This window comes from Chlamydotis macqueenii, chromosome 21, assembly GCF_036417535.1.
Source record: "Chlamydotis macqueenii isolate bChlMac1 chromosome 21, bChlMac1.mat, whole genome shotgun sequence".
NCBI classification, from domain to species: Eukaryota; Metazoa; Chordata; class Aves; order Otidiformes; family Otididae; genus Chlamydotis; species Chlamydotis macqueenii.
In genome coordinates, this window is record NC_141576.1 from 6,246,494 (window position 1) to 6,267,225 (window position 20,732).

The following is a 20,732-nucleotide window of genomic DNA, read 5'->3' on the forward strand; positions in this document are numbered from 1 at the left end:
TAACATACTGTCTGCAAGCCAATACAGACTTGTTCCACCGGGAACTGGCTTGCTGTTAATACTGGACCCACCTGGCTTTGGGTCAGGCAGCGCCAACTCTTCTTGCCATTTTTAGCACATTCCACTGAACGCATTAGTGTTTTGTGCCTTGGGGGGCTGACAGGGAGGGACAATTTACAGGGCCTTGATGTGTCTGTGCAAGTATTGCTTGACTGGGTAAAATTCAGCTCCAGCAAGAGCTGTTACTGTTGGAATACGATAATTGTTTTTACTTTCCTTTCTAGTAGTGCATTGGAAGTCTGGCTGTTGCCTGATGCTAGCGTGGAGGGATTCACCTGCGTGTTCCCATCTTGCTGCAGCAGGAAACAGATGGTTGCAGGGGTGTGTCTGGAAAGCCTGTTGGAGAAGACAAAGCCCCGTTGTCCCCAGAAAGGGTCCCTAAAGGGTGATTTCACACCACCTTGATTTGTGAAGCCTCCTCTGATTAAATGCAAAGTCACTGTAGCTTTTCCCTGCAGAGACATCTCGTGGTAACTGCTGGGAGTCTTGACCTGGAAATCAGTTTTCCTGCCAGGGAGAGCTCTGTGGGCACAGAGTGTTGTATCTTTGGCTGGCACTGGCTGGAAGGAGAGGCTCTGACATGTGATTTGTATCGCACTACATGTTGTTTGCCATTGGAGTGAAGCAGAATGATTCCCTCAGAGTAGGCTTCTGCTCTTCCTTAGGGAAGTATCACAAAACCCAGCGTGGCAGGTGCCTCTCAGAGGTCATGTCAGCAGTACAGAGAGTGACTGGGAGGGCAGCTTGTCCGAAATGGGAGGTGTGACATAAGCCCTATTAAAGTGGTGCAGCAGCCTTAGCTGCAAACAGGCATGTGCAGCAGTGATCAGCACTCAAACTTGCGGTTTCACTGCAGCTACGACTCCTGAGAGCTCTTTGTCAGCAACTGTCACTGCTCTGGCACATCTGCCTCCCTGTAGCCTGTCTTGACTGCCTATCGTTTCTCTCCCTGTGCACATATGCGTAAGAAAACTCAGAATTAGACTTCTGCAGTTGAGTGCATCCTGGTGCTGCTGTGGTCTTAGGCCCTGAACAAGCTTTCTGGGTGCTTCAATAATAGATGCTGGGAAGGAGACCCAAAATTAGATGCTCAAAAGAGCACAATTTCTAGTGGTATGTGGAATCACAGAACAGTTGTGTTGAGCCTGGGCTCAATGCCGTTGCTGTGACTGACTTGGGAATCCAAGCTGTTTGGTCCTTGGGGTGCTAACTGAATGTGGTCTTGGCAATATAGAATCATAGAATGGTTAGGGTTGGAAGGAACCTTCAAAGGTCATCTAGTCCAACCCTCCTGCAAGGAGCAGGGACATCTCCAACTAGATCAGGTTGCTCAGAGCCTCATCCAGCCTGGCCTTGAATGTTTCCAGGGATGGGGCGTTCACCACCTCTCTGGGCAACCTGTTTCAGTGCTCTACAACTCGCATTGTAAAAAATGTTTTCCTAATATCCAATCTAAATCTCCGTCCCTCTATTTTAAAACCATTACCCCTCGTCCTATTGCAACAGGCCCTACTGAACAGCCTCTCCCCATCTTTCTTGTAGGCCCCCTTTAGGCACTGGAAGGCCGCTCTAAGGTCTCCCTGGAGCCTCCTCTTCTCCAGGCTGAACTGCCCCAACTGTCTCAGCCTGTCTTCATAGGAGGGGTGCTCCGGCCCTCTTATCATCTTCCTGGCCCTCCTCTGGACCTTCTCTAGCTGGTCCATGTCCTTCTTATGTTGGGGGATATAAACCTATCTGCTGGGGGCAGAATGTGGTTTGATGATAGGTGTGAAAATTAGCTACAAAGGCTTAAATGAAATCTTTATCAGCCCTGCAGTGTTCCCCTTTGCCATGTTTAGAACAACTTTATGAAGGGCTGTTCCCAGAAAGTGATGAATGTTATGTGCTAGCTGCTTTGTAACCTGAGTGATCCCACCTGCCCTCACAGGAGAAATAGTGCGATAGGATTCAAACCCATTCAGGATCCATCAAGAAACACTGGGGATCAGCACCTCAGCCACATGCAGAGTGAGACAAGACACAATTAATGATGTATCTTTCTGTTGATGCTCGTAACCTTTATTTGGCCAGTGCTAGAAAGCTTATACAATCAATTCCCTTTCCTCCCTCTGGTTATCTTGAAACTTATGGAGTGTTATGATTTTTCGTATTTATTTTCATGTAAATTTTGCTTACATGAGGGATTTGTGGCAGTGGAGCAGCAGTTCCCTGAATAATCTATTTGACTGAATAATCTATTCCAGCAGAAGGACTCTCTTGTTGCTGAAATCCTGTCTATAGGAGGACTCGTGTTGGTCTTTCAAGCAGCAAGCTTGTTTTCCTGCTAATCTGTTATAATTTCTTAGTGTAGAGGGGAAAATTCTAGTGAAAACCTCATTTTCATTTTTACCAAGTTCATACTTCTCTGTCTTGTGTAAGTAAGATCCAGCCTTGTGGGTACCAGAGTACCAATAAAACGTAGGCTTTTCACTTTAGGAAAATACAAGAAATTTTAATGCAACAGACAGGAGAGAGGTCCAGCATAGATGTCTAATGTGTTAGTTTTATTTAAAGATGGTCTCTTGGTGCTAGAGTAAGAAATGTTCTTTAAAAAACATCAAATAAATAAATAAATAAATAAATAAAAATAGGAATAACTTTCTTTTGAAGAGTTTAGAAAGCATCCGGCTTTCATCGTGGGAGGAACGGGTACTGTAAAGCATTCTTCAGAGTAGAGTACAGGGAGGTTGTCCTAATTCTTCCTGGAACCTGCAAGCCAAACATGAAATAAACGTTACTAGAATCTGTTTCTCTCCCAGTATACGCCACCGTTGTCAGCAGTGCTTTTGCTTACTAAATCAACAGACAGGAGGTCTCTTTTGAAAAAACAATACGAGCTTAAATATTAGACTAAAATTAATTCCTTTCTCAAATTGTGTCTTATTAAAGACATAAATGAGAAGCTGCTCCCCCCTTGTTGCACGACATAGATGCAGTCTGTTCTATTCAGCGAGATGGCTTAGGCAGGACTCACCGTTGCAACCCATTCCACTCAGGGAGCCGATTCTATCAATTCTCCTCCCGAAGCAGCCAGAATCTCTCATCATCCTGGGCATCTGCAGCCCCCTCAGTCTCTTGAGGAAGGGGTCCCTGTAGGACAGAGGGGTGCGGGGAGCTAGCCTGGGTTCAGCCTTTTGGTCATCACTGTCATCTATGAGTTCTGGTGGGATCTCCTCCTGGGTTTGGGGCTCTTGCAGGTCAGGACTGGACTCCAGGGCTTCAATCATTGCAAACTTATCTTCCAGCTTCTCCAGCAGAGCCTAACAAGAGAAGGATTAATTTCATGAAACTCCCAGTTTTGTGGTCATTTGCCAGCTCTTCCAGTCATCCAATTCTGCATTCATCAATGGTCCAATAGGCACCCCTAGGGAGACTGTCAGATTGGGTCCTGGGGTTACTGGTGGTGTTTGAGCTCTGTCCTCTGCAGTAAATCCCTGTTCGCATTAATTCCACCTATGGGTAGCTCTAGCTGAGAGCTAATTGAAGCTTCTTGCCACAGAACTGTATCTTACTGGCAAGGTTAGAAGAGCTCTTGGCAGAGGAAAAAGGCAAAGTCTGAGTTGCACAGAGAGATACTACCCAACCTACCGATGGTACAGTCTCAAAGTACCTCTGAAACCATAGTGACTCCCGTGTTATCGGAAGTTGCCTGCAATGCTGCTTGCCAGCAGTTGAGTTTCTCTTTTTTTTTTTTTTCTTTCCTAAGACCATCTGCTTGCTTTTCACTCCTGGCTATTTCAGCGGACATCACTTGGAGAAGCTCTTAGTGTTTTCACTAATCTCTGCCCCAGGAGTTACAGGATTGCTGCTCCTTAAAGTAACGTACATCTCCTTGAAAATACCTGTATGCTACGTTTATGTCTGACTTCTTCCTGGGTAACATTCTCTATAATTTTTAAAGCTTTGTGTAACAGGGATCAGATAACTTCCTCAAGGGCAGCTCAGTCAATTATGGGAATCTAATTGTCTATCTCTGGAAGTAGAGTGGATATGAGCGACCCTCATGGCTTGCTTGCCAGCAAATGCATTTGGAAGCCATTCTTCTCGGCTAGCTGTTGGAAACAGCCTAGAAGCGTGGTGCAGTTTTAGCTTTGCCTGACACTGTCCTAATCATTTTAGGGAGTTTGTTCTCAGGGTCTGATGCTGCAAGAAGCTGATCTCTCGTACCAGTCCAAGGAAATGTTTGAGCTTTCAGACTGTGTCTTGCAAGACTGAGTCTTAAGCTTGTACTGTGCTGCAACAATGGATGTTCTCTAAGTATCATTCATTAAAATATGCATGTGGTAATTTCATAGCTCTAGAAGCTTTTCTGGATGAGTGACACTAAATGATCGTACGATTAGTCTGGCAACTTTTCTAAAAGTTTGACTTTGGGTGCTCCGCTTTATCTCCTCATCTCCCATCCACATGCAGCCAGTTCTCTTAAGTCCACACAGCTAGACCTCTATGACTGTCCTTCACTGTTCCTGCCATTATAGTGAGATAAACAGGACCCCATCTGCCATTATAGTGGGATAAACAGGAGCCCACCTTTTCTATTTGTTCTTTTAGAGATTTATTTCCTCTCTGGGACTTTGCTCCCAGGAAGGTGGACGTTTAAAAGCAAAAGAACTGAAAACCCAAAGCAGACATCCCACAACATCAGAATTTTGTTTCCCGCTGCTACCCAGGAGCTTGGGTGAACCCCGCACTGGAGGATTTTGCTCTATAGAGCTTCTTGAACCCCTGTGAAGAACTAAGACTTTGTCTCCTGGCATATGATTGCTGATGTGGCTATTCGATTGCATAAAACAAAAGCACAAACACCACCTCGCACTCTGCTAAGCACCCCAAAAAAATTAACCTTGCAAAAGGAGAGAGTCCTCACCTCCATGCTGGCCAGTTCTTTGGCAGGGCTGAAGTTGTAGATAGGGTTGGCTCTGCTGGACTGGAGTTGGATGAGCAGCAGCAAGAGGAAGCCGCAGGAAAATGAGCCTTTAGTGTCCATGGCGTTGGGTTCGTTGGGAATATGAAGTTCAAGCTGTTTCCTCTGAGTTGTCTCTTCAGATCCGTCTCTTCCTTGTCCTATCCTCTCTCTTCCGAAGCTCGTCTTTTATACTCTTTGGGTATGATCCCTGCTTCCTAGGTTATCAGTGGATTTATCTGGGGCACATTCCAGTCCCACTGCAGGCACGCAGCTCTGTCAAGGGAAGATTCCCTTTATTAGCTGTCATTAGGCAGCAGCTGCTGTTGCTGAGGAATGTATGTCACAAGTCAGTGATTTCATGTCACTCCCCCTCCTCTTGATACCAGGCGCTGTGATTACATAGTCCAGTTGGAAATTCTTAGCAATTTTCTTTTCAAGAGACCCCTATGGTCAGATTTACGGAGATGGGAAACAACCCTGAAACTGTTCTAAACTCCACTCTGTTAGAAGCTTTCCATGGGGAAATTACCTTTTACGGCGAAAACAATAGGCTTTTCAGATGAGTATTTGGTGGAGAGTAAAGACTGAAGATAAATCTACTTTTAGGACACCTAAAGCATCGCACACTCTTTCCTTCTATATATGGAATATGCACAGCCACCTCATACCATGGAGTGCTGAAAATCCCAGGTTTGGGCCACTTCTCTTTTCCCGTTGCTCTGGAGGTGATATTGTTGAGACTTTGTTTGTATGTTGCCAACAATAGAGGCGCTCCGACCTACACCCCAATACAGATGATAACTGATTCTGCAGGGACACCGAGTACCTCCAGCCCCCCCGACAACCGACTTCGGCACCACCAAAAAGTACTAGTCTTTATTAACAGCTAAACGTTTAAATCAATGGGATTTCTTTAAACATCGATGGTAAGGCTTGACCTTACGTTAATAAAATTTAAAGGAGAGATGCTCAGATTCAGGAATAATCTTCTTGTACCATCATACAAGAAAGCGATTTGCTCGGCAAGAACTTTAGGTAGATGTCTCTTCGTGTTATTCAGCAAAGGTATCAAAGAAGGAAGAATGATTGAATTTCTCTCTATGTGTGTTTTGGGAGGGGTTCAAATTAAACCTTTAGTTTAATCTATTAAAACCAACAAGTATTTATTTATTTCTTTGAGAGCTGAAGTTTTCAAGATTAGCTTAAAACTTCCTATGCTTAAACAACAAATTAGGAAAATGCAGATTTGCTGCCTTTTGCATTTTTGCCTCTTCCAGCATTGTCTTTGTGTGTATAGTGCAACTAAAACTGAATCTTTGTTACAGTACTGCAAGAGAGTTCTAAATTGTGAAGCATATTGCTTATCCTGCATTTTCCTGAAGTTTCTTGTTATTCTAAATTGAAACAAGAATGAATATATCAGCAAGTTGAATATGTCAGTCTAGTAATAATTTGTTGACTTTTAATACGAATACAGATCTTGAAAAAATCTCCTGAGTACAGTTTCTAAATAATAATAGAATGATAAAATATTTCTCATGTCTTAGATATTTTAACATGGTGTTTGTGTACAAACATGTGCACACACCATTCACATGATCCGGTACCAAAATTATACTAGAAAGGACATTCTCAAGGTTGTGAAGTCAAGCTCAAATGCTACTTTTTCCTAATATAGCCTGAAATCAGCCCAACGCCGCTTGTGTTCTGATGAAGTCCTTTGTTATAACAGCAGTCCCTATTTTTTCCAATGATTTATTTTTTCAGTACATGAAGGCAGTACTCATTTTTTTGTGTTATTGTGTGCCCCAACACATTCTTATTTTGTGCAATTCAAACAGTGCGGAAGACAAAACTAACATCCTAAGATCCCGATAGCTTTTTTTTTTTTTTTTTTTGTTGTTAACACTCTGTAGTGCAGTGTCTGTGTAATTCACTCATTACAACTATTCACTTACCGCCGCTCTTGGATGTGTCCGTGTTTATTTGCAGCAGGGTGTAACTTCGTTTTATAAACTGAGAAAGTGTAAGAAAATAAACCAGAATTGTTCATTAATACTGAGTGTCCAATTTAAGATAACTAGGATCGGTTACTCTTTTATTTTTTGTTTCTTTCCCTTCGCTCTCCCCTAGCTAAGTATTCTCTAGTGCCCGTCTCCATGCAAAAGCACTCTGTCGCTTGATCTGAGTTTTGCCTGCGAGCTCGGCACATCGGTACAGCAACCCCCGGGGCACAAACCCAGCAGCAAGAAAATGAAGAACGCAGTATCAGTCACAGATGTGAAATATTTAGCTTTGAGTGACCTGTCCCTGTGGAACAATCTAATATTCCAGGATTGTATTCAATAACCTGGACCCAGAGATACTTCTTTCTTTTACTAATTTGTTCATTTTCCGTCTTCCATATTCCACAGCAGATAAATGAGCTGTAGGGACCTGATTTCAGCCTTGACAACACTTTTCTAAGACAGGGAGATTTCTGTGCACTGTTTCATGTAGTATGTATGGAAGTACGTAGATGAGATAAAATGGCTGGCCGTCGCAGTGACTGTTGTATTTTCAAAGCCAAATTCTGCCCTCTATTATCCGTCTCGCAGCCCTGCCAAAAGCAAATGGAGTGTAAAACGTCAGAACTCAGCTCCTCATTGTTTAAGCTATAAAGCTTACTTGTTTGTTCGCTTGTGGTATCATCACCCTGAAGAGATTCGTGCAAACTTTAGGCTTTATAGCCCAGCGATGGACAGTAAAGATGCAGGCATTGCCCATGCTCAGCTGGCTATTTGCTTAGTAAAAACCCTGTTGAGAGTCTTAACAGGGCAGCAGGATCTTAAAAAAGCATACTGGGACTGATTTTAGGGCTGGGAAATTGGTACATTTCCCTAGCATCCCAGGGTGTGGGATAGGAGGTGCGGGGACGCGAGGCTTTGTGAGATAGCAGCACCAGCTGCTCAGAGCAGAGAGGGAGGGCACCAAGAGTGCTGCTGGCAGCCCTGCGTGTGGATCCCTGTGAGGAGGAGGGTGGTACACAGACAGACCCTAGGGGCTGGTGTCATGTGGATTCCTTCTGCTGATAGATCTGTCCTAACCAGTGCCCCTCCCTGCTGCACATCCTTCCATTGATATCCATTCTCCTATTCCCATTTTGCAGCCAAAGAGTGCTAGAGTGTGAGCTGATTGTAAAGAGCCTTTGTGATCCTGCTCTGAGGAAGAGGCTGGATTTGGATTCCTTTCATGTCCCGGTGACTAACTCTTTGACAGACAGCCGTGCACTACCCAAGCTGTCTTTCCCTGCCTCACAATTTGGTTAGCTTAAGAAGGAAATGAAGAGACGAGGCCATCAGTGCAGGAAACAGAAGGGAAAAGTGCCTCACTTTTTCCATGGGGAGGAAACTTCTCTTCATCCCAGGCACGGATTGTTTCTCTCGCTGATGGGAATATCTGATCACTGAGATGTGGCTGCCCCTTTGCTGGACTCTCCAGGCTGGATGCAGACAGCGTGGCCTCTGTCTCTCTCCCTTCCTTCAGAGCAGGGTGTTGGGCAACGCCTGCAGCCTTTCTGTCGGTTTAGGGCTCCCTGGGCTTCACGGCACTGAGATCCCGGAGCGGGGTGTGCGCAAAACCGGGGCGGAAGAGCGAGGGGGCTTTGCTGAAACCGGGTAACAGGAGCTTGGGGAAAAGGCTCGGGCGAGCTGTGGGCCCGGGTGCGGGGGCTGCGGGGCCGGCGCGGGGCGTGCGGGGTGGCTGGCGTCTGTCCCGGGTGCTGAACGCCCCGCGGCCCTGCGCCCGCAGCGCCAGCCGCTCCGCGGCCCCCGCAGTCCCAGCCAAATGTATTTTTAAAGTCATGTAGCCCTTCCGTCCTTAGTGGCACCCGTGCCGGTCCGCCCTGCCAAACCTGGCGCTGATACCAGCAGCTTCGCCCATGGGACGGGGGCCCGTGTAGGATGCTCCCTGGAATTAACCCCAAGCCCAGTGCCCACCTCCTGGGAGGATTCGCAGCTGGCAGCGGTGAAGCCGTGGGGAAAGGCATCCCAGCTCAATGCCACGGTCCCAGACCTGGCGTCGGTACCGGATGGTGCCTCTCCAGTGAAGCACGGAAGGTCACTGGCCTGATCATTGTCTTGGAAACATGCAACCGCCATCCTTCCTGCTGCTGCCACCCTCCAGCAAAGGCTTCTCCAGACCTGGTGGGATGCTCTGCCTAGGGTTGGGACAGAGCCCTTAGGGCAGAGGGAGAGGAGCGCTCTGGAGTGGGTTTCTGTATCCTCTGACCGTGTGCTACGCCGTGACCGAAAAAAAAAAAAAAAACCTCACAAAAGGCAATGCAGGCTTTGTACAAAAGTTTATTGCTGCATACCCCAGCCCTGAGGAGGCTCCCGGGGGGATGCTGACTGCTGGACTCCGGCCCGGAGGCTCAGGAAGCGCTTAGGAGCCGGTCCCGGCTTCAGCTTCTCCCTCTTTTCCAGAAACCTGGGAGAGAAGAGCAGAGAGCTGCTGGGGGAGCCACTCCCGGGGCTTTCAGCCGGGGACAGGGCCGCCTCCGCCTCCCAGCGCCGCGGGCTCCGTCCCGGCACTTACGGGCTTTGTACTGGTTGCATCCCAGCCCCGTCTGCGCGCCGATCCTCTCCATCCTCGTCCCAAAGCAGCCGGAGAAGTGCCTCCGTCTATGGGAGGAGAAGAGGCTTCTCCACTGGCTCTGCCTCCCCGCCGGCTGGGGAGGGCTGGGGGCCGGGAGCGGGGCACCCGGGGGGCCGCTCTCCTCTGCCGGGAGGTCCCACTCTTCAGCCCCGGTCACCGGCTCATCCTCCAGGCCCAGGTCCCCTTCCTCCTCCCGGAGCTGCCCCAGCGCCTCCAGGAGGTCCTGGAGAGGGAAGGAGAGGGGAGGAGCGACGGCCGCGGCGGGGGGACGGGGAGCCCCGGCGGGACGGGGGCGGGTGGCCGCCCCGAGAGCCCCGGCCCCGGTACCTGCAGGGACCACTGCTCCGCATCGTGCTCACCGCCGACCGGCTGTGCTCCTGCCCACGGCAGGACGAGCAGCAGCAGCGAGGCCCTGCAGCACAGAGCCGAGAGCTGCATCCTATCCTATCCTATCCTATCCTATCCTATCCTATCCTATCCTATCCTATCCTATCCTATCCTATCCTATCCTATCCTATCTTATCCCACCTCGGCACCCTGTCGCTGCTGTGCCTATGGATGCCTCTCCTTATATCCCCACTCTCTGCCCGGAGGGAGCTCAGCTGCCTCCTGCCAGATCCCCGCAGGAGCCCGAGTGCCACACTCTGCCCCCCAGCTTCGATAAGGGAACTGGTTACAACTGGCCCCACAGGTGACCCTCCAGGAGAGGGGGGTCCCCTGAGTGCAGCGACTGGTCCAGAGGGAGAGAACTGCCCTCAGTCATCTCCTCCCCTCTTGGCAGCACTCATTTTCCCAGAGATTTCCTCCCCCTCCACCCTCTGCTCCCCATCACTGTTAGGTAGGAGTTGATACTGTGAAAGGACCTTGCGATTTCTGCCTGTTTGCTTTGCCTCACATGTGTAAGCACACAGGAGTTGTGAGCTGGCCCAAGCAGGGGGCTGATTTCCCCTCCAAGGGGTTGAGGGATGGATCATTTCTCCTCAACGGGGGAGAGAAGTGGAGGGAATTAGAAATTTTCCTGTCTAAAGCAGCTCCCAACGGCATTTTCTTCTCCCTATGCATGCTTTTGTGCTATGTGAATAGACCATGACCTAAGATTTGGGTTTAGGAGATTTTCCTTCCTTGCAAGTTTGTGTGATGATGGTTCTTGCCTTCCTCTGGCACTGTTAGCAAACCCTTCCCTCTCTAGCTAAGAGGCACTAACCTTTTAGGTATCTGAACTACCAATTTGGCAACTGTAACAGGCAGCCTGTTTGTATTAATCTTTCTCTTATTTTGCCTCAGAGCTTTACAGCAGTTTCTTATTAACTTTCCATAAAACTTTCAGTATCTCTCTTGTGTGAGCGGCAAATTTCAACTATAAATGAGTGCAATTTCCACTGGTCCTGGGGTGCAAATCGAGATGACCCTGTTAGATCCTTACAGAATGAAAGGCCATGATATCCAGTAGGCAGAGCAGCAGACAGGGTCCTTTCAATCACCGCCTGGGTAATAGTAAATAAATTACATTAAGTCTTTGCCTTCTGCCCTTCTTGTTTGCTTAGCCAGTGCACTCATAAATCTCTCTGATTTCAATTGATATGCAGTGATTTCTGCTTGGCCTTTTATTTCAGAGACTGTCCTAACGCTCAGCAAAGCCAGAGAAAGCCTTTCCTCTGAGTTCAGAGGATTCTGAACCAAGCTGTTGTGGACTTATTACTGCTAGGTGCTGTATGAACAAGCAACAATATTTGTTATGTTTTTATATCTCCTTCCCCATTTTTTCCCTTCTGTTCCATAAATCTACCTAGAGCTGACATAATTTGTCTTAGATTGGAAGCAAATGAGAAATATCAGCTGGTGTGGGACAATGATCTCTTGTTCCAGCAGTCTTAACAGTTGGCAAGCGGTTTTGTTGAAAACATCACAGCAAAGAAGAATCTGGCAGAGAGATGAGGTGCGTGTTTTGAAAGTACAGTACATGAATGAAGGAAGCTCGCATCAGGTGGGAGTGTTGTGTTGATACGGAATAAGAGGAGATAGCTAAGGTGAGGACGTGCATCATCCTTAATTTTGTGTGTAGTAAAGACAGATAGGAGTGGGAAGGGATAAAGCAGTACGGGTGTATAGGATCTGTGTGACGACCAAGAGAAATAAATACAATTTGGTCCTCTAATAATAAACTGGGCAGACCTGAGTCTTGGATGAGACCAAATCTTGACTGCTGCCTAACATCACTTACAAACAGGTACCCCAAAAGCAGACATATTTCAGAAAGATATCTGTGTGTTTCTTTCTGCACAGGAGTAATTTCATTGCAGGCTTTTCTTCTTGGTGACTTCTGTGATCTCTAAATTTGTGCACTGCTGCTTAGCGGAGGTGGAAATGACACAGCTAGAGATGAGCTTCCCGCATCTGACTGGCATGCTAACTTCAAAGGTCAGCTTTTATTATTTAAATGCTAATAGAGCTCAGCAAATTACCTAAAGTACAAACACACCTGGCTTCAGTCCTAGGCATCTAATTATGGAGCCTGTTATGTGAAATAAATTGTTCTTGCTTTCTGAAAAGCGGCTTTTTAAAATGTTCACACAAAATGCCAGGTGATGGGATGGCACATTACCAGCTCAGCCCTTGTGGAATTGGAGCTCTTATCTGTTTCCTGTTCATCTTCTGTAGGATTCTGTTCACAAGTGCTCACAGCTCAGTCTTCAGCCTCCTCTGGCCTCTGTTTTATTATCTACAAATAATTTCAATGACCCATAGTTTATGTTAGTATAGCTGAGTTTGGAAACAGGCTGTGGATGTTTAGAAAACAAACTCCAGTACCACTTTCCCTTCATTGAATTTTCAATGTATTCAGTGTTGAAATGTCATCATCAGGAAGCTTTTAAACCTGTGAGAATGTGCCTGCTCCCAGGGTTACTGAGAGCAAGCTGTCAGATCCAGGATTATCAGGAAGGAGGTTGTAACCTTCCCGTTAGCACCAACTGTCACAAGATAGTTACTCTTCATTGTTTGACACCGTAGTGTCGGTGGGCTGTGTGGATTAACCTTTCTGCCATATAGCTTGCACCTGGGCCAGCCCTGGGGCTAGCGCACCTGAAGAGGGACTCTCTTTAAGAAACTGGGATGCTTACTATCAGGTTCCCACAAGCAAACGTGTCTGCTGCTTCTTAGTGTAAGTAAATTGTTGTGCAGTGGGGGAAAAGAAGTGAAAATATTCTCCTGACTGTATGAAGGTGTGTTAAGTTAGAGAATAATGACTCAGAAATCTCTTTGCTGAAGTTTGTGCAGGGCAGAGATCTTTGTATAAGGGAAGCTACAGCAAGGGAGAGTGTTATCTGTATGGCCCAGCAGGACTCCAGATCTCCAGGAGACTTTGCCCGAGAATTACTGTGCAGTTTACGGGACTGCATCTAGAAAAGCTGGTCGCACTGATCAGACTGCAGCATTAAAGATGTGCATAGCCTGTCTATTGATATGTGGATTATGCTGAAAACAGATTTATTCTTTCATCCTCCATTCCCCACTTTAGTTCTTCATCTGACTGGTCAAATGCTTCATTTTCTTATTGTTTTGCTTAGAAAAGGCAACACTGAATACAATAAATTCATTACATGTTTGAGAGCTTGTACTCAGGGGCGCATATGTAAATGGTGAGACCATTGCTTGCCAGCGAGCCTCTGTTTAGGGCATTTTCACTGTTGCTGCCGCTTTGTTATCAAAGTTAACTTAAACAGAGTAAGTAGCAAACAGCAGAAGACCTAGTAAAGACTGTTAACTATAGAAGCCTTAAGGGTATGTTGTTGAATTTTCTGCTGAGGATTTGTGTGGATAGTCTCTTAACTACTGGTTTGAGGAGAGAAAGATTCTGGGAGATGGAATAGCCATAGGTAGGTAGAATTAGTGGTAACTTCTAAATGTGCAAGAGATATTGAAAGGGCAATAGATTTCAAGAAAATAGAGAGAGAATCTGTTGGTAGCTTGTGCAACAAGTCATTCTGGTCTCAGATAGTCAGATCATAAGTGTTGAAGCTTACGTTTAGGAGCTGCTTGTACTGATGTCCTTCCTGGAGCAAGTCTGTGGCTTCAGGGTGGAAGCTATATATTGAAAATAGCATGAGAGAAGAATAAAGCTTTCTCTCTTTTGGCTCTGAATGGGGCTCTGAACCCCAATGGCTTCTGGATTGCCTTCATTCTGTGGAAATTGTGCTTAGAAGGAGCAGAACTAAATCATAGAGTTTGTTTACATGATTGAGATAGGCCCAACCTCTAGCTGCTCTGTGCAAATAAGCTTTCTTAATGAGACCAGCACTGCCAGAGATTCAGAGCACGTGCAGCTAGAGGGTTGCTGATGAACTTGCTTTGCGTAGATGTTTGTGCTCCGTGTTGCAGTTTATATCCAGGGGTCTCGTTAGGAATAGGTTTATTACCAGAATAATTTCTTCCAGGAGCATCTGTCTTGTGGGCAAGAAAATGGGAGGAGTACAGCTGTGTAGCCCATCTGTCCACTCCAAGCAAAAAGCTGGAAGTGAACAGCTGTGCCTTCGTTTGTGACCATCGGTGTAGACATTTGTGGGAGCAGATTTACTGATTTCCATGGAGCTGCTTGCAGGGTTCAGCTCTCATCAACACTGGGATGGCACAGTCACATTGGCAAACCAGCCTTCGTACAGAATTCTTTTGGCTCAGGGTGTTTGCCAAGTAGCTGTTCCCTCATTTGCTCATAGTTAGATTCAGCGAATGTTTGGTTTGCTTAAAAATTAGAACTGGTCAGATACATTTCTTCTATAATCTTGACTGTACTTCTTTCCCAGAAAAATGCTTTGCACTGTCTGAATCTGCCTATGGAAGAGTTGGTGCCCATAAACTTTTTTCAAAGAAGGGTAGTATATTTTTTGGATAAGGTGAGATATACTAGTAAGGAACAATTGTTTTCTTCTGTCATTGTTAGATCCAAGTGCAGAGTAACAGCTTTCTACTGATGTCAACTAAGACAGCTACCCTTTTAGTTCAAATTGTGGTGATCAAAACCTTGGGGATTTGCGTCCTGGTTTCTGATTACTTTTATGAAGATGGCAATGTCAGTCCTGTTCCTGTTATATTTAGATACTAAGATCTTAACTTCACACAGTTTATTTTGGTAGAAAGAACGGCTTGTTTAATTTTGTGTCCTTTTTTTTTTTTTTTTTTAAGGGCAGCTAAAAAGTCCTTTTTACCAGAAAACAGCCCTCTGAAATGCTTCTGAATTCTAGTGGACTGTGTCTAACTGCACACCGGGGCACTGTTTTAGTTTCTGTAATGATATATGAAAGAATCGAATCATAGCAAAGGCTTGAAGCAAATTCACCAAATTATGGAAAACAGTTTATTATCTGTGACATAATGAGACTTGTTTGTTTACACATTTAGAACACAAACAGTACAAATGGTTTTTTTTGTAATTAAATTTCAGATGGATGTTCAGAAGTTATATTACTCTGGGACAAATAGGCAGTACAGCAATGGTGTATTCTACTGGCCATGTAATTCAGGAAAGGCGTGAGGTGCAATTTGCTCAGTACATCAGTAGTAGATGGATTGGTGGAGCCCATGTGAATAACAGCACACTGAAAGGCAATAAGTCCTTTGAAACATCAAAGTCAGTCCTGTCAAGAAAGCAGAAGAATAAGTAAAAGAAAGCGAAGTGGATAGGATTTCACGCATGGAAATTAACTGATTTCTTACTGTTCTAGGGCCAGGTTCAACTCCACTGTTCTGCTCACAGTTTCCTTGGATTGACACAAGCATCCCTGGGGAGCTGGTGAAAACCTCTCTGATCTGGCTTCTGTGACAAGATGAAATGCATAAGACTGACATGGAGAAAGGGGTGAAAGCAGGTAAAGCAGAGATGTGACGTTCACGGGTTTTAAGTATACATTTGATGATGGTGAATTCTAAGGAGGGTAAAATCAGTAAACTGTGTTTCGATAGGAAGGTAAAAGTTACTTTAAGGCACCATTTCCTTAACGAAGAATTAAATCTGCTCTTCTGCGTATTTATGCAAGTTATACAGGAAGGCAGACGTGATCTGCCCCTGGCTTTCTCTTACCATAGTAAGCAGTTAGCATCCCAGTCCACTCAGTGACCCAATTCTGTCCAGCTTGACACCAAAACAGCCCCTGGAGAGGCCCTTTTTGCTTCTACCTCGGTATCTACGGGGTAAACTTAGGAGGTCGCTGAAGAACTTCTGGACAGCACTGTCACCCATGGACGTGCTTTCAGGCTGGTCCCTGGTGTTTTGGGTCCACTGGAATTCAGCCTCTTGCTGATCAAAGGCGCCTGTTGGAATCATGTCGTCTTGCTCGCGGTCCCTCTCTTCTGAGACCAGGGGATGCTCCAGGTCCTCATCTAACAGTCTGGACAGACTCTGAAAAAAGGGAAAGGTAGATGGTAGAGTGAGGAGAGGAGGAAAAGGAGGGGTTCTGGGAACTCTGTCATTATTTTAATATAAGCCATGCTCAGTGCTAAGTTTGAAGAAACATATTTTGAACATTTATCAAAAGATTAAGGTACTGAAATGATTTCTGAAGCTGATGATGGTTATCTTTTAGTTTCTTCTGGCTCTCCAAGCTGCTCTGAGCTAACACCCTGTGTGCTTTCAAAATGCTCTAAGGCTCTATGCTGTTACCGTATTCTGTAGTTCTGAGCTGACAAACTGCGAGTTAAGTCTTTCCTGGAGCTGGGAATCTAGGGTATGTTATAAATTGTGAAAGATGATGAAAGAGGCTTGGTCAAGAGTGAATACAGAACAAGAAAAAAATGGTTGATACCTTGGAATAATAAGACAAGTGATATGATGACAGGAGACATGCTGAAATTGGTGCTAGAAGGATTATATATTTCTTTACAGATTGGAAGGTTGCTTCATATTTGGGAATACTAGATCCCTAGTCAGGTAGCTGAAATGTGTTTTCCTAATGACTTGGAATTCCTACGCACACAAATACACACAGACGCACACACGCTTTCTTTTTCTCCTGTTCTACCTCTGGGACTCACAAGCAGGGACTGCGTTACTGCACTGCTGAGCTGAGGAGGCGATCGTGCAGGTACAGCCCATTCATTCCTTTTTCAGCTTAAGCCAGGGGCTTCAGGGAAGAGCATGCCGGTGACTGCTTTAGGCCTCTAGAAAGTCCTCCAGAAAAATTCCTTTTACTCAAAAAGTTTATTGATTCACTCAGTCATAGGATGACCTTAAATCTGCAAGCCCCTAATTGACCCCACAGCAAAAAACATTTTCCTTCCAGTTGCCTCATGTGATCAGAAATTTAAATCCAGTAATTGATGACTTTAGTTTCCCTCCATTTAATAAGTCTGTGTCTGCCCACCTCAGGGTTCCTGCTGTCATGATCTCTCCGAGTGTCTCCTGCTGCTGTTGGAAGGCAGGGAGTTAATCTGAAGTGTCTAAATCCGAAAGAAGCATCGGCTTCTTTCAGTTCTATTGAGCAGCCAGTCACTTACCTCTAAGCTGGAAATGGGCCTGGCCCTTGCCTGGTTTTGACTGGCAATAAGCAGCAGAAGGAATCCAAGCCAAGAAAGAAGTTTCAGGTTCATCTTCATGTTATGGTGTCTCTGATTCCTCCTCCCCTTGAGTCTCTCCAGTTCAGTGTTGCTCTGTCTCTCCAGCTACCAGCCTTTATATCTTCCTCCAACCCCTCCCAAGTATACCTTTTGAGTTCCTGCCAGTGCAAGGATTGGTTTGAGGTTCTGATCTGTTTTCATTCTCCCAGGAGGAGGAGGGAGGAAAGAGTTCTCTTTTCTGATGGCGAATAAAAGCAGCGTTTTACACTTAGGCAATGCAGCATCATTCTGATGCTGTGAATCTAAAGGTCTCTGCTGTCGTGGTGCCACTTATGCATGTCAATTTGCTTAGCTCAGTGTTCCTTGGAACCTTTTCTTTCCATCCAGAGAAAATAATTGTGAGAAAAATACAAAGTGAGGCAGTAAGCAAATTGTATTCGCTGCACATTCACCTGGCTCCTTTGTCACCACAAAGTACCAAATCGGAGAGACGAGGGTCTCATAAAACATGCTCTGAAGAACAAAATGTTATTACCTAACATCATAATATGGCATTAGTAACCTGTGAGATGAAAGAGTTTGATTTGTAGAAGAAGGGAAATCCAGGTCCTAAAAATATGACAAGTATTAGTTACTAGCCTGAGTGACAGGGAGCGCGGCTGAAACCAGACTGACACTGGCAGAAAGCTTCTACATGGCTTAAGCTGAGGAAGAAATTCCTCTTCTCCCCTGGATCCAGCTTAAAACATTTCCTCTCTGTGTTCTTTCTCAGTTTATCATATACAGTTTGTATTAAACCTGAAACTAGTCTGAAAGGAAGCACAGCTACAACATCTTTCTTTCCACATGTACAGTTTCAGGGACGTTAAAAAGCTGCAGGATCAGAATATGTGTTTGGTATACACTCTTTCTTGTTATTTTTAATTTTTTTTTTTAATGAATTGAAGCACCAGCTTCAATTGAAATGAATTCTGTGAAGTGTTAGGGGGAGCAAAAGAAATTGAATTAGTTCTTAACCAGGGTCTCCAGGGTATTTAAATCACTGCTGTTGGCCAGACCGCCTTCTCCTGTAAAAGCACCTGGGAGATGTACGAATGCCCTGATGAGGAGATAGCTACAGATAACTGATTCTCCAAACCTCCCACCTGTTCTAATGAGCATTTCACTAGGTTCCATACCAAGAAATTACCATTTTTCCGGTTTAGGGGAAGTCGGGGAAAAGCAGCAATTAAATTTGTTACGTTGCATGTTTTGTAGGGGCTTGAAATTTGGCCCCACTGAAAAATGGAAATGTTCTTGAGTATGCAACAACACATCTTGATCTTTCACTGTGTTTTTGCACAGATGATGCAGAAAGTTAAAGGCTATTAAGCTGAATCTGTATGGAGGAAATGGAAATGAAGGACCATTTCGTGCTTTTCATCTGATCTTTGAGGTTAAAAGTCTTGTTGGTACCAAAAGCTCAGAAAAAATAATTCTGTGATGTGCCAGCAGGTTTAACGTATTCAGTGTTTTTTTCATCTGCGGATCAGTTTAAGACAATTGCTATGTGTCTCTAGAAATAGATATTCCAAGGAGAGAGCTTACAAACGTCCTCCTATGACAGTGTTATTACATTGTTGGGTTTTTTTTTTTATTGTTGATATTGATTAAAACCACATTTGATCTGAATCTTACTAGAAAATGAAATCATCATTTCAGAGGTTTGAGGTGTGTACTTTGCAGTGTAACAAGACAGTGAGAGAAGGTCAAGGCAGTTTTAGGGTCACCTGTTTCTGAAAAAGCCTACATTTGTTTTGTTGGTTTGATTGGCTTGTCACAGGTCTGTGTATATGTGGATAATAAATCTTCTTGACCTCAGGATCTTTGAACTGTTGGTTTGTTTTTTTTTTCTTTTTGAGCTCAGGTCTTGTTTTAGGGGACTTCTGAATTGTCTTTCTGGTAACTGTTGGAAATATATACGCTTGCACAGTCCTCATCTATGACTGTGTTGGTAAAACCAGAATAATTAAGGTTGGAAAGGACTTCTGGAGGTCTGTGTACAATCTTGTGCTAAAAGCAGGGCCAACTTAGATCAAATTGCTCAGTGCCTTGTCAAGCCGAGTTTTGAAAATCTTAAAGAAAAAATGTTGCAACTCATGTGGTGGCCTCTTATCCTAATGCGTTGCAGCTGGATGCTGTCCATAGGGAGAACAAAAGGATGTTCTTTCTCCCAAAACAACGACACTCAATGTAGAGTGCATTTCAGAGTGCTGTGTAACCTAGACAGTGAGGACAACTTCCATCCTTCTAGTCAACAGCTGGGTTCAAATCAGATTTAGCACAGTGGAAAGAAGCAGTTAAAAACAGAAAGCCATCCAGCAAAAGTCTCTGCTTTACATTCTGGATCTCCCCAGGGGTCAGAGCAGCATTGAAACTCAGTGTCTGAATATTCACAACAATTTCAAAAATTGCCATTGGGGGGGTGCAGTTAGGATAGAGGCTTCAACAACAAACTGCAGCCTGTAAGAAGGGAAGAACCCCTGAGGACTGTAGAAGATATTTAGGAGACAAGAAATGGCTTTGTGCCCATTTCTGAAGTGATTTGAGTGTTCCTTTGTACAGCAAATCCTCCATATAAGGTGGAAGGAAGTATCGAGAAGAAGGCAGGTTGGTGTGTGTTGCTCATCTCCAACAGTAAATAATTTCCTACCTTACTGAGATATTTCTCCTGTACAGGCAGAGATCTTTTTTCTTATTAAAAGAGCAGAGTTAGGGCATATTGTTCCTCCGGGGATATACCTGCCTCATCTCTAGAGGCTGCTGTGAGGAAGCTGAGCTCTGAGGTTGATAGCATGTGGCATGCTTAGAATGGGTACCATTAGGGGACTGCTGCCGTCAATCATTATCCTCCTCCTTCCTAACTCAGTGACCCCTTTCAGCCTCTCTTTCCTTCCCAATTGCTCAGGCCAGCATTTCCTGGCTCAGTGCAGCTGGCTGAAAGGGCAGTGATGTGTTTGTAGCGATTTCGTCAAAGCCGGATCACCAAGTCCTTGATGGAAGCTGGCACCGGTGGCCCCTCATTATGAGACATTAACATTTAGCTGTGGCATCCAAGCATTTACTTGGTTGCCCCCCTCCCTTGCCCTCTCCCAAGTGGTCTCGCAGCTGAGCTGGGACAGGGTTCAGTGCACAGCGTCATCGTGAGCCCAGGCTTGACTGGTAATCGCCCAGCTGCAGGTGCTCTGCTTGCTCTTCTGGCACTTCGTTGCCTTCACCTTGGGTTATGTGCTGACAGCAAGGCTGTTTTGCGGTAGGGGGCACGGGGAGATCAGCAGCAGCTCTTCCTACAAAAAAGGGACTTGGCACAGAGGCTGTGGAGCTCACTTAGCTGATGTAAAGCTGTCATCACTTCTCTGGGGTCCCAAGAACGCATTTTGCCTTTGCCTGATCTGTTCTGTGCTCGCTAATGCTCACTGATCTCTTTGATTGGGGTGAAGAGGGGATGTTTTCCTCTGTAGCCCTTTGGGATAAGAAGGGGCTGAGGACAAGGCGGGCAGCAGGCTGG

General features: G+C 45.4%; 3 protein-coding genes across 4 annotated transcripts in view; 1 reads left to right on the forward strand and 2 right to left on the reverse strand.

Annotated features, from left to right (window-relative positions):
- Positions 1-9,199, forward strand: part of CLCN6 (Cl-/H+ antiporter 6) — a 33,120-nt gene extending 23,921 nt beyond the window's left edge. Inside the window, exon 23 of the mRNA XM_086764474.1 lies at positions 8,868-9,199. Coding sequence (XP_086620600.1) covers positions 8,868-8,945 — 78 coding nt within the window. The 3' untranslated portion in view covers positions 8,946-9,199. The remainder of the gene's footprint in view (positions 1-8,867) is intronic.
- On the reverse strand, positions 2,093-5,160 carry LOC104475468 (natriuretic peptides A). Of its 2 annotated transcripts, XM_010120427.2 has the most exons (3): positions 4,967-5,157; positions 3,074-3,359; positions 2,093-2,808 (listed from the first exon to the last, which is right to left on the reverse strand). In XM_010120427.2, exons 1-3 carry the CDS (start codon positions 5,084-5,086, stop codon positions 2,792-2,794), a joined length of 423 nt encoding a protein of 140 aa, XP_010118729.1. In that variant the 5' UTR covers positions 5,087-5,157; the 3' UTR covers positions 2,093-2,791. The 2 variants fall into 2 exon arrangements, with proteins under 2 accessions (XP_010118729.1, XP_010118727.1); XM_010120425.2 differs by lacking the exon at positions 2,093-2,808 and having other exon boundaries at positions 3,027-3,359; positions 4,967-5,160.
- Positions 9,200-9,325: 126 nt separating the features above from the next.
- Positions 9,326-10,144, reverse strand: LOC147598172 (natriuretic peptides A-like). The gene is made up of 3 exons (XM_086764475.1): positions 9,968-10,144; positions 9,581-9,863; positions 9,326-9,472 (listed from the first exon to the last, which is right to left on the reverse strand). The coding sequence occupies exons 1-3, from the start codon at positions 10,076-10,078 to the stop codon at positions 9,447-9,449; spliced, it is 420 nt and encodes a 139-aa protein (XP_086620601.1). The 5' UTR covers positions 10,079-10,144; the 3' UTR covers positions 9,326-9,446.
- Positions 10,145-20,732: the final 10,588 nt, after the last annotated feature.